The following is a 13,036-nucleotide window of genomic DNA, read 5'->3' as shown; positions in this document are numbered from 1 at the left end:
GAGCGGTGCTGAAGTGGCCGCCTTTGGACCGGGGAGATTTGGGCATTCCGACCGCTGCACGCGCTGATGGGTGCAACTTTAATTTTCGTCTGCATTTCAAATGCGTGAGCGTGATGCTAGGATGCGAGCAGGGAGAGGAAAGGGCACGGATTGAAGCCGTAGCGGGGGAAATAAAGTGCAAGAGACGCGTCCAGGAGAGCGGTGTGAGAGTGCGGGCAGCACGTGTGCTTGCGGTCAGCTGTGCCCCGAGCGAGGCGTTCTGCGAGGCTGTGGAAACGGCTGAGAAAGGATCCATGAGGGCTCCAGCGCTATGCTGTGTCGGTGCCAAGTCCCTCGGTACGTTGCTGGGTTCATTGCTTGGGCTGTGTGAACTGCTCAGCACCAGAGGATCCTGAGCACAGGGCCTTATGCTGAAAACCAGATAATAAATGCGCGCTCACAGGCATGGTTCTGTCTTGTCCTCTGCTTTGTGAATAGCTGGTTATAATGCACAGATTTAAAAAAAAAAATGCCCTGCTTTCCTTTGTGGATCTTCTTATTAAGTGCATTTAGTTTTGTTGTCATAGGAAAGGTTTTTTATTTCTCGATTTGGGAGATTGCAGCAACCTCCTTATCTTTATCTTTATTATTATTATTTAATATTTGTCATATCATTTAAAAGTACTTTTTTTTTTTTGCTTTTTTTTTTCCTGGCAGTCCATCTTTTGACTGTGCCCTCTCTTGGGTAAGCAGAACTGTCACTGAACTTACAATTCCATACACAGAAATCAGAGTATTATTTATTAACCGTGCTGTGGAGAATCCATATCTCACAACGCAGAGGGCCATTTATTACAGGTTGCTTTCGGCAGCTCCAGAAGATTTACATGCTAAATTGTGTTCTGTGCAGGAGGCGTTTCTCCTGCTTGCACGAGGAGAGCATCACTGCAGCCCAAAGACTTTGGTGCTGGGATGTGCCCTGATTTCTGCTCCCATTGTCTGGTGAGCAGGGAGGGGGAGCTCAGCGTAAGATTGAGACCCAGATGTTGTGCTCACCTGGAAGCAGATGTGGAGTTGTTCCTGTTGCTTGCAGCTCATTCTCCATAAGAGCCTTCACTCTGTTTCTGAAAGGTGATAAGATGCAGGATAATGATGGGTTTGGAGAATGGGGCTGTGAGGACTTGGTGATGGAAGCATTAAGTGTGAAGGTGGGAGCTGTTGCATGAAGGTAGAGCAGGTTATGTTGCTGACACAGTGCCACTGTGCAGAGAGCAGGTGTCTGTGCATGCAGCCCTGTGAATTTTTTTCAGTGTTACTGGATGTAGCTTGTACTCCAAGTGTCTGCATCTCGAGTGGGAAGAGCAGTGCTTACTCAGGTCTGTCATGCCTAATCCCTCCAAGAATCTGTGCAGGAAAGCTTGTGTCTGAACACCTCTGGGCTCCCTCCTTGCAGATCTCAGTGCAGGTGCCCTGCATGTGAGCACTGCCCAGTGTGCAGTGAGGATGAGCCCTGAGCAGGGCTGGGCTGGAGCAGTGCCTTGGGTCAGGTCAACCTGCCCTAAAGTGCCTGAAGGAATGTGTAGTTAAGAGAGGCTTAGGAGGTGGATGGAGCCTGGAAATGTGGAGGGATGGAGAATGCCTCCATGGTGCTGTAGTGTGCTCGGAAATCTTTGTGTAGGAAGGAGAAGACAGAGGGAGTTTTTCCCAGCCCTGTGCCTTCAGAGCCAGCATATGCCAGATGCCAGCAACAGGGATGAAGTGTTTTGCTCCTTCAGAACAAGAGACAAGACCATGTTCTTTTATTCCTTCCTCTTGCTTATTTTGTTTGGATTTTATGTTGGCTATTTTGGCAGGCACTTGTCTCATATGTCTTCTCCCATCTGTCTCGGGTTCCCTACTGTTGTTGAATGTCCTCCCTGTACAGCAGGACTCTGACTTGCTAAAACTTGAGACAGAGATGGCTGCTGCTGCTGGCAGCGTGGCTGAGGAGTGCCCAGCTTGGCTCTCCTGCACCAGCAAGGTAGGCAGAAGATTGTAACCAGCATGTGAGTGCATTCAGACCATCCACAGCATCTTTGCTGTCTGTCCCATCTTTCTTTTCATCATACAGCAACAAGGAATGCTTTGGGAATAAAAATAGAGGTATGGAAAAGCCGATATAAGCTGAAATCTGTGAGCAGCACTGCGTTATCTTGGAACTGAAACACTTTCTTCAGCGGAGCTCACAGTTCAGATATTGCTCTCCTTCCTAACACCACAGCCCCTGGATGGTCGGCGTACCCAGGAGCAGCATTCTGTACCCTGTAGGTGAGGTCTGGTGCTCCTCCAGCTGCAGGGCAGGAGAGAGGTAGAGCTTAGAGCTGTTTTCTACACTCGAGCTGATCTGGCTCAAGCCCTGTGGGCGGGGGGTTTCCTTCTTTCTGCAGTTTGTGATGCTGTGTTCTGCCCTGCCGTCAGCAGAATGGATGGCTGAGATTGGGTCACTGCAAAGCTTGAACAGAACTACTTCTTGTTTGGGAGGTATTTCAGGATTTCTCCTCCTCCCTCTCTGATGCATTTGCAAAGCAGAAGGCTCATCTCACGTTTCTCAGCCGTCGTTTTGGGATGCGAATGTACAAGCATATGTATTTTGTAGAATCATAAAAACAGAATATCCCAAGTTGGAAGGGACCCATGAAGATCACTGAGGAGTCCAACTCATTGTAGGGTTCCTTAAAAATAGTTGCTGGTAAAATAAGATTCCTACTATGAGCAAAGAATCACATCTGTAGTCAACTCCTTGTTAATTCAGCAGCTCTCAATTTCATCAAATAAGGGCTATCTCCCCAGGAATTCCTCTTGACAAAGGGTTTCCCTGGAGCCTGCAAGATTATCCAATTACAGTTTTAAGAAAATTGCAGCATGGATAGCTGGCTAAAGATAGAAGTCTGAGAGAGAGTGAGAGAAAGAGAAGGGATGTGTGAGAGAGCCCGAGCTTCACTTTCTTCTCATACCACTGAAGTGGAAAAATTATATCTGTCCTTAACGTCTGATGTGGAAATATGTATGAAAGTAAGGTGTGCAATTGAATTCCCCCATGTGGAAAAAATGGCACTCATTGACATTCGTCAGTACTTGCTGAACGTGTATGGAGACCAACCAGTGGAAGTTTGACCCAGTGGGCAACATATTCCTTGCAACGATGCTGACATAGCAGCTGGGGCACAGTGGGTCACCTCCACTGGAGCAGACTTTCACTAGTGCAGCATGCAGGCTCTTGTTCAGGGCTGGCAAAAATGCACAGCTCATGGTGGTAACTGTGTTGCAAAAAGGTTTGTAGCTGAGGGTGTGCTCTGTCTAACAGCGTTCTTCGCTGTTTTCCACTGAAATAAACGGGAGGCATTACTTTTGGGGCAAAATTTGTACTTTTCAGACTCCTCATTTATATAAAAAACAGCACAACTGTGCACTTGCACCAGCACTCCAGAAGTCTCTTCAGCTTGAGTAAGCAGAGGTGTTAGTAGAATTAGAAGAGGACTTAGGAAGCTTTAATACTCATCTCTAACTATGAAAGCTGCTGTCTGGTTTGCTTGCTTCTCTTTGTTTTTTCTTCCTCCCAGTTTTGCTTAATCCCTTGCATTACTGGCATACAAGTGTAATGGAATACCTCGCCTCTCTTAGGCCTGATCCCGTCTCCTCCTGTGATATTTTCAGGTGTTCAGAGAATGATTCTCATCTACTCAGCCAACGTTTGTGTAAGAGCTTGCGAAGCTGTGACCCAAATGTTTATCCTTGGAGCTGACAGGATGCTGCGGAGCCATTTAGCTATATATTGATGACAATTATGTTGCTTGCTGAGAAAGACATGATGTTTTCTTCTTGGAAGGAGTTTTTACATTTTTTTTGCCTTTTTCTGCCTATTGTTTGTGGTTGCAACTGCCTTTCTTTCTCATTTTACCTTTTGTCCTATGTGTAAATAATGAGCTATTTACAGTTAATCTGAGTGCAAGAGGATGAGACTTCTGGAGGGTGAAGAAGCTCCCATCTGTTTGATCTGCAGTAGCATTTTGGGGTTTGCCTTCCACTCGGAGAGAAGCCAGAACTTATCTTGCTCAATTTCATTTTTTTCCTTGCAATATTTAAACTGGATTTTTTAATCATTTAAAAACAAACAGAAATGGAAATGGCTTTCCAAATGCCGCTTTGCCCTGTTCTTATCACAGCGTTTGATAAACCTGAACAGCTCTGTTATATTCCTATGAAATGAGTTGAAATCTCACTACCAAATTCTATACAAACAGGTGGGGCTTTATTCTGTAAAGGCATCTATTTTCCATGGTGGTATATTGCATTTCTGTGTATTCTGCCTGTGGGGCTCCCAGCCAAAGATGAGTTCTTTGAAGGGAACTGCTGCTTAACTACTTATTATTTAAGACAGACTCAAACTCAAGATTTCTGTGGTGGGTACGTGGTACATTTATCCCCATCAGCTCTGGTGGCTTCTGAGCTTGGGGAGTTAATCTTTACTTTGCACTCAAGTCATCTTTCATCTCAGCATCTCTAAGCTTTTTAGGGACATTAAGATGCACAACTGCGGTGCGGGCAGGGGAGAGGCTGTTATAAATGTGGCTGGGGAAACGGAGGCACAGATTTCGGGAGCCTCTGCTAATGTGTTTGGTTCAGGGGACAGCCATTTGTATGCTGTCTGTGCCTGGTTATCAGGGAGGCTCCGCAATTTTTCACATACTTCAACTGGTGATGGATGCATCTGCAGGTTCTGTGTAGATTAACCAGAAACTCGTATTGGTGTGCTAAACTAATAGACTGCTTAAAACACATCAGCCATGGGGACAAAGAGGAGCACAGCAAACGGCAGTGGCAGGAACCCCAAATTCTGGTTATATTTTTTCTCCGCAGCAAGCTGTTACAAAAAGCAAATCTAACCAAAAACCAGAAGGAAAATAACCTCACCTCCATCCCAGCACAGTAACATCCAGGGCCCCACTGCACAAACTTGTTGATTCAAACTCTGGTAATCTGTACAAAATATTTACTTTGAAAGAGAGAGCTGTACAAATGCACTAATACAAATAGTTGTATTGGTTGTGTTGAGAAATAACTTTTCCTCCCCCTCCTCCGAGCACAGCCACCTCCCAGCCCTTATTTACAAGGAGGATTCAGATAATGGGGGGAAGAGCCTCCCTGGCACATTGGTTCCATTGAGTGGACCAAGTTGTGGATACTTTTGGGGTTGTTTTCCCCTTTGTAAGCTTTTCTTTCCTTACCTACCAGGTGCGCCCAGGGAGGTGGAGGAGTCACCGTCTCTGGAGGCGTTCAAGAAATGTGGAGGTGTGGCACTGAGGGAGATGGTTAGTGGGCATGGTGTGATGGTTGGACTACGTGATCTTAGTGGTCTTTTCCAACCTCAGTGATTCTATGACTCTATGATTCTATCACTGTCGTGTCAACAAGTGTCAAAGAGTGAGGGGAAAACCCAACCCAGGTTTCCAAGGGCACTCAGCAATCACTTCCTCGCAGAGATGGACCAGCCCAGGACTGGAGTCAGTACAGCTCTGAGACTTTCAGGGCACCAAGAATAAGTTGGAAACTGCTCAGATTCTTGTCCCTTTGCAGCAGAGTTGTAACATGTAGTGGTATTTCCTCTTGTTGCTGCTCCTTGTAGCCTTTAGAAATGTCAGCAGTGCATATATTGCCTTTTGTTTGTCACACAGCTGGAATTTGCTGCCCCTCATGAGATCCATCACACTCTCCACAAATAATTAATACTGATGACACCTGCAGCTTCCTGCTGCCTTCAGATCCCTCACAGCCTCCCTGCTGTGTGGGTGCTGTGGGTCACAGAGCACACCTTGGAGGAGGCTTCTGGATGTGAAAATTCATGATGCTGTTGTTTGAAGATTGAACAGAGAACTGTGTCCAAGGGAATCTGTGCAGACAGAGCCCAAGCAAGACCCCTGCAGAGGAGCATGTTCTTGTTTGTAGAAAGTGCAGTTAGAGGCCTAAGCTGCAAAATGTGATGCGCTAGAAATGGGGAGGGTTGTTCCATTCTGTTTCTCTTCTGCTCCTTTGTTTCTGCATGTATCAGGTTTGTTTCATTGCTTTGCAGAACGCAGCAATGCAAGAATGCAGAAGCAAGCTGCTCTGCTCATTGCCAGGAGGACAAGTGGGTGGTGGGAAGGTGGAGGCCTGGGGGGGGCTGGAAGGGCTGTAAGCGGGGTGCTGCCAAGTTTTCAGTTCCTTTGCTGTTCATTTTTCTATTGCTTTAAGGTCTGCTGCAGAGACTGATGTTTCAAGCACACTCCAGAACAGCCTGTATGAGCTGGGGAGGGAATTAAGTATCTTCATCTCTTCTTCTTGTTTGTGTTTTTTTTTTGTTTGTTTTTTCCTCTTATAAGGCTAAATGTGATTAAATTAACCTGATTAGTAGAAATGCCAGGTGTGGAAATGAAGTGTGGCCTCAATTTGTAAAAGAAGAAAAAAAAAAAAAGCTCAGCTGGCTTGCTTTTACCCTTGAACATCTTGCTCATCCCTAGGTAACTGGGGTCACCTGAGGAAAGCCTTTCCCAGTGCTGTAGATAGAGATCAGATCTTTTTTCTGGCAGCAGCATGGGTAAGCCTGTCTGCAGTGTTGGAAGCACTGCAAACTGTAAGGGAGTTATGCAGTGATTGCCCAATAAAAGGGCACTTGGGAAGGGAAGCCAGGCAGTGTGATGCTGTGCTGTAAGGTGCTGGGGGCCTCTGTTTGCTGTGTGTGGCAATGAGGTGCAAAGGAGGTTGGAGCAGAGGAGCCATCCCAAATTAATGAGTGATATAGCAGAATAAGACAAAGTGAAAGCCAATATGTGTTTAGCAGTAAGTGCTTGAATTTAGGGAGAGGGCTTTTTTTTTTTGATATTGAGAGTTTGATGCAGCAAGTGCTCAGCAGAGCCTGTGCAGTGCCTGTTGTGGAGGGGCTGTGTGGAAGCACTTACTGTGCTTTGGATATGGTCTGCCTGGAAAAACTGCTTTGAGTCCAGGAGACCTTGGCTGGTCCTGTGGGAGGCAGTCAGCCCAGATGCTGAACCTGCCCAAGTCTGGGCTGTGCTCTGGGTTTTGGACTGGATGAGCTTGGGATCCTTATAGTGCACTCTGTTACGTGATGTGGTTGTGCTGCTGTATCTATGTGGAGAGAAGGATATCCTCTTAGGAAGGGCAGTGGAGCTGCCTACATCTAAAAGCCATTAAAAAAGTGAAAGGGAAGAATATACAAACTTAATGTTAATTCTCAGATTTCTTCAGATCCTATTTGAGAGCCTGTGAGGGCTTTTCCAGTGAGGGATGAAATTCATTCTGGATTTCTTAAGCTCCTTCAGGTCTGTAAGCCATGTTGGTTGAAGTTTTCTGTTTTTATTCTATATGAAGACTTTTTTGCTGGTTTATTTTCTGCTGGGGCTGTCCAAGGGTATTTCTCAGCACTCTTCTTTCACAGTAACACCACCATCCAAAATAGAAGCATTGTGTCTGGCTTCACGGAAGGTATCAGCTCTCTTTGAAGCTCTGTTGGAAGCTTTTCATTCCCTGGCTTTTCAGACTTTAAAAAACAGAATATCTTGGCTGGATACCTTTTGCTTGAGCACAGAAGTGCTCTTGTATGTTGGTGTTTGAACTGTTCCATGGCCTGCATGCGTGCATTAGTAATGTGTGCTGTTTGATTTCATAGCCACGGCTCTGCTTGTCCATCTTTGGCCTCCTGCACGTATCTCTGGGTGACAGTCACAGCTGTTTGCCTTGTCCAAGTGTGCATGTATTTCAGAGAGGTGACGGGTTGTTGAGCTGGTTTATTTTAAATGTATGAGATATGGTGTGCTCTGCCTGCTAAGCAGCTGCCAGAGTCTGATTGGTAGCAGTCTGAGCTCCAGCAGAGCAGCGTGCAGAATCTGCAGCATTTCTGCTTTACTGAGCCCTGAGAGTACTCTGTGAGGACTGAAAAGAGGGCTCACTGCCTTTCCTCAGGTGGACCTTTAAGCCCATTCCACTCCACTTCTGTAGGTCACTTTCTTTCCCCCTTTTTCTCTTAAGGGAGGAAAAATAGCCACTTCCTCAGAATTGTGCTTGTTGACTTTAACTCTCTTGAGCCAAAAGGACTCCAGGTAGCTATATGTCAATAAGAGTTCACAGGTTCTCTGGTCATTCTCCATCCCTCTGTGACCCTTAGGGTGATGCACCTCTGTTTTCCATTTCATCCCTAGGCAAGTGTGTTTATCATCAGTAAAAGCAGATGAAAGAGATGTTTCCTGAGGCATCTTACATCTTTCTTCAAGGGTTATCTGTAAAAGCAAGCTGAAACTCTGAGAGGCTTGTGTCTCCTCAAACAGAAGGGATTTAGGATGATGTGCAGGAGAAAACAAAACCTGTCCTTCCCCTTGCATGCCTCCACTTGGCTTTTGGCAGGAAGCTCCAGCTTAGAACTGCAGAATCCTAAGATTCTCTAAGACCATCTAATCCAATTGCCAACCCATTCCCACCATACCCACTGACCACATCCCTCAGTACCACATCTCCACAATTCTTGAACACCTCGAGGCACAGTGACTCCACCACCTCCCTGGGCAGCCTGTTCCAATGCCTGACCACTCTTTCTGGGAAGAAATTTTTCCTAGTATCTCTAATAATTTACCATTGGGCTGGCTGCCCTGCATTGCAGCCCCATGACGTCACTGGAAGAAGTCACATGAGGCTCCTGTGAGTAACAGCACAGCATGGCTTATGTGGATGTGGCTATGTGGAATCCCAGGTGGGATGTGAGCAGCGGGTGTCCGACAGCCCTGCTGGTCGTTGCCTTGATGTAGTGTCCCCAGCTGGGGCTGGGAGTTGGCTGAAGTTCAGTGCTGTGTTGCATTCTTGGGAGGAATTTCCATAAGGACTGGCAGACCCACAACAGGGGAAGCTTTGCTCTGGACAGGGACAGGAGTGCAGCAAAAGCGATGCTGCTCAGTGCCCCACAAGCCCCAGGAGGAGCGCTGGGGGCAGCGGGAGCTGTGTGAGTCTCGGCTAAGTGGCATCAAGATTTATGCTACAGTAATTCCTCCTATTATTTGACTTGGTCCTGCATGGACTGAAAAGCAAGAGTGTTTCCTGGAAGGCTGAAGGGCCTTTTCCCACTTAGTGGTCGTTTCTTTTTTTTTCTAATTGCTTTTCTCTGACTGCCCTTTGTCTGCCTTCGGGATTCTTTAAGTGTGCTTTGGCTATGCATTATCTTCCTCATAAGAAAACCCAGCAAGTGTGTCAAGCTGCCTTTTCCAGCACAGTGTGGAGATGCAGGGATTGAGACCACATGGTACCATGGAGCAGAGGAGCTGTGCCCCTCCTGCATACTGCCTGGTTTTGCAGCAAATCACTGCACAATCAACTTGCCTGCTAGCAGAGTAAGCAGAGCTCTTGCTGTGCATGCTTTGAAGCCCTGGTAGCATCTGACCAGAATCTTTCCTGTCCCAGGCATATGTAGTTTAGAAGCAAAGTGTCTCCAAAGTCAATGTCAGCCAATATCTTCCCGTGTCAGCATCCGTTTTCTTAGAGCCAGCCCAGTGCTCTCGAATCCCTCTGACTTAGAGGGGCTTAACAAAAAATTTCCTACAGAAAATAATATATAACCCCATTCAAATAGCCAGAGCAGGCTTTATGTTTTCCTCTTCCTGCGACTGCTTTATTTTAAATGCCCTTTCAGCCAGAGCACTTAGTGACGATGTTTTGAAGGGCGCCTTTGTTCTGCGCACAGAAATGTGACTCTGGTGAGCAGCGGAAAACCTGTCAGAGCTCTCCAGGTGCCCGTGGTTTGAAGGGACAAAGGCAGTTTCTTGTGAATTGTGACATTGTTCTGTAGGATTAGTACAGTTGTCTTTGAGAATAGGTGTACAGTGGCTGCTTTGAGAGCAGCTCTTTTAATTAATTGTTTGATACCGATCTTGTTTTTTTTGTAATTTCTTGGAAAGCACTGAGGTTTTACTGAGTCTGTGCTGCTAAGGGTAATAGGAAGGTTATTTGAACCAAAGATTCCTTGTATGGAAATAGCCATGTTTTCTGCGTCATCAGGCCTGTTCTTAGCCAGTATCAGATGCAAACTAAATCTTTCCACCACCTCAGCCGTTGGGAACAGGAGACCCCGCCACGTCTGTGTTCCCCTTGCTCCTCTCTTTGCTCTCTGGTAAATGCAAGGTAAAATTTGGATGAAGAAAGTGATCAAAGAGACAAAAAGAAAACAAATTCAAAACAAAATGAAAACATCAAGTTAGTTCCTTAAGAGCTCTATTAATGGCAGCGATGACTTGTTTTCTCCAATTGCTCTATGAATTATTATTAAAATGTTAATTTATGGAGGCATTAAGAACACTTCAGAGTGTATTGTTCTCCTGAGAAGCTCCTGGATCGCTGGTGATGTATCTGAGCTCTCCAGTCTTATCTTGGCAGCTCTGATTACTGCTGTCTGCCTGTGTGTGATCTCTGAGCTGTATGCTCCTCTGCTCACTGATTTATTCCTGGCTGTGTTTGGCATTTGCTTTGTGTGTGGTTTCTCTGCCTGCTGGGGTAAGGATGTGGCTGGGGGAGCCCTTCCTATGCAGGTTGGGTTTTGCTCTCGCCAACCTCTGACTCCTCCAATTGCAGCCAGAGATGAGGATGTTGCAGCCAGTTAACTGGGCAGTGATTGTGTCATTACTGGCAGGACTACAACATGTTCTCTGGTGTCGTGAAGCAAAGAAGCAGGTTGCTGGAAAAGGCAGAGAAAACTCTCTTCTGTTCCTGGTAAGAGCGGGTGAGTTATCGTGCTGTGGCATCATGTTCTTCCAGTGTTACAAAACCCACCTCCGTCTGCAACAGAATGGGTGCAATGTTCTTTTTCCTGGTGTTGTTGGCAAAGTCACATCCCTCTGGGGAAATGTGACCACAGGACTGCCCTGGGAACACATTTTTGGGGCACATCACAGATTTTTGGCCCATCTGTATTGCAACATCACAGTGCTGGTGGCATTGAGGGGTCTCGGCTCCTTCTGCTGCCCTTCCCACCCTTGAGAGATGTCAGAGCAGCCAAGGAGCCCCTTCTACTAATGGGGGAATCATTGTGATCTGACAAGCTCTGCATTTCTCCTCACTGACACGATCTGCTCTGGAGAGGCTGGAATAAAGCAGAAGTAAATCCTGCTGTTTATAACTGGATAGAGCAAGAATCAATAATTGCCCTCACAATGTGGGGATTTTAGATATCTTGTCTGTGGGAATGGAGCCCCAGTGGCCCTGAGACCGCTGAAAGGAGCATACTCTTTGGAGCAGTTAATGGAGGTAAATATTAGCTCACCGCAGAGCTTGGGTATCACTGAGTGAAATGGAGTTTATTTTAGCCTCAGGCCACGTGAATGGCCTTGCTGTAAATGAGAGGAACTCCAAAGTCAGGGCTGAGTTCAGACACATTTGTACAAAACAAAGGACGAAAAAAGTGGAAAAGAAGGTTAAGTTAGGACACACTGTTCATTAATCTAATGGCAAATGGAGAGTGAACCATGAGATATCTGTTAAGGAAATGATTTCCACTTCCCTCCCAGTCTTTACTCCCTCAGTTTCAGGATTTCAATTCCCAAAAGTTACTGAAATCCCACCAAAGGTGCAGCACACTGGTTCTTTCTCCCCGGTCTGATGACAGAAATATGTTTTATCTTTTCTAGAGTCTTCCAAAGGGTGGATGCCCTTCATCTTCATTCCTCCCTATGGATGCTTCCTATGTGTTTGTGGTTATAGGTGGCAGCAGTGAAGACCACTTGAGTTTGGTGAAGGAAAAAGAGGATGACCAGCTCCCAGCTGCCTCCATCCCTGCTACCTGTAGGATTCCAGTGCAGCCCACTGTGTGGGGAGGAGCAGGCTTGCTCCAGATTCCCTTTGTCTCTTAGGGATGAGCCCAACCCAGGGAAAGCATTGTACAAATGCTTTTTTAATTCATTGGAAAGGAAGGATTAAATAACTGCTGCTGAGCTTTGAGTGGTCTACACACCCCATTCTTGTTAGTATGGGCAACCTGTGCGATCTTAGCTGCTCTCTGCCTCTGCTTGAGGTCCTTCTCCATAATGTGCATGGTATACAGAGGCTTGTGAGGAACATGTTTAAGGGTGGCTTATCTTCACACTTTGCAGCAGGTTCCCTGTCAGGAGCATGCTTCTGTCAGTGGCACTGTGCTCATTATTGCACTGCCTGACTGAGCTTAGCTGTTTCAGGTTCATCCTTTTAACCATGTATTGTTCCTTTGTAATCCGATGGCACCTTTGCTCCACTAATGAGAGCATCTAGTACGTCAGCTTTCATGAGTAGCAGCTTAAGTTGCATCTTGGAAAACCTAGAAACATGGGGAAGCTTTAATTCTAATGAGTGAGCAGCTCCGAGAGCTGAATGCCAAATTTCAGAGCATGTGGCAAGTGGAACTGGCAGTGTACGTTTATCTCAAATTACGGGGAACTGTACTCTGCAGCAGGAGCTGGAAAGCTGGGGGTTTTCTGCTTGCCTATGGGTGCTGCACTGCAAGCACAAATGTTGGTTCAGGTCACTGCTGAAGCGCATGTTGAGTCTGGGTTTCGTTGCTTGTATGCAGGAAGCATTGGATGGGGAATGATGTGCAGCCTCATCCTGGGGGCTCCCTGCAGGGCTGGGGCCATGCAGCTGGTATGGTGTAGGCGTTGGTTGCATAGAGCTGTGTTTGGTGCAAATGTACTTCAGCACTTCCTGCACTTTCTCTGAACAGTGAGCATGTGCACTGGCAGAATGAGGTCTCAGCATAGGACCTCTATGTTTGGAGTCAAAGCTTAAGATTTATACTCTGCTGTATGTGGCAGGCAACAGCAAACTTACTGCTCGTGCTCTGTTCCAGTGACTTGAGTCAGTGAGCTCAGAGTCCTCTTCTGAGCTGTCACCTCCTGGGTGCCTGCAGGCAGGACAATACTGCTATGAATTTCTTAATGAAATACAGAAAAACAAACAACAACAAAAAAAGTACAAGAACTAAAAGATCTGTGAGTGGGTGGAAGAATAAACACACATGCTCAGA

At 46.4% G+C, this 13,036-nt stretch overlaps 1 protein-coding gene across 3 annotated transcripts in view; it reads left to right on the top strand.

Annotated features, from left to right (window-relative positions):
* Positions 1–137: 137 nt before the first annotated feature.
* Positions 138–13,036, top strand: part of IL1RAP (interleukin 1 receptor accessory protein) — a 40,238-nt gene continuing 27,339 nt past the window's right edge. For 2 of the 3 annotated variants that reach the window (XM_010716740.3, XM_010716741.3), the window contains exon 1: positions 10,670–10,755. In XM_010716740.3, coding sequence (XP_010715042.1) covers positions 10,685–10,755 — 71 coding nt within the window. In that variant the 5' untranslated portion in view covers positions 10,670–10,684. Of the gene's footprint in view, positions 337–10,669; positions 10,756–13,036 lie in introns of those variants that run through there. The other variant, XM_031555148.1, reaches the window with a different exon arrangement.

Source organism: Meleagris gallopavo, chromosome 11 (assembly GCF_000146605.3).
Source record: "Meleagris gallopavo isolate NT-WF06-2002-E0010 breed Aviagen turkey brand Nicholas breeding stock chromosome 11, Turkey_5.1, whole genome shotgun sequence".
In the NCBI taxonomy this organism is placed as follows: domain Eukaryota; kingdom Metazoa; phylum Chordata; class Aves; order Galliformes; family Phasianidae; genus Meleagris; species Meleagris gallopavo.
Note: the sequence above shows the minus strand (reverse complement) of the source record. Positions and strands in the feature narration are given on the sequence as shown.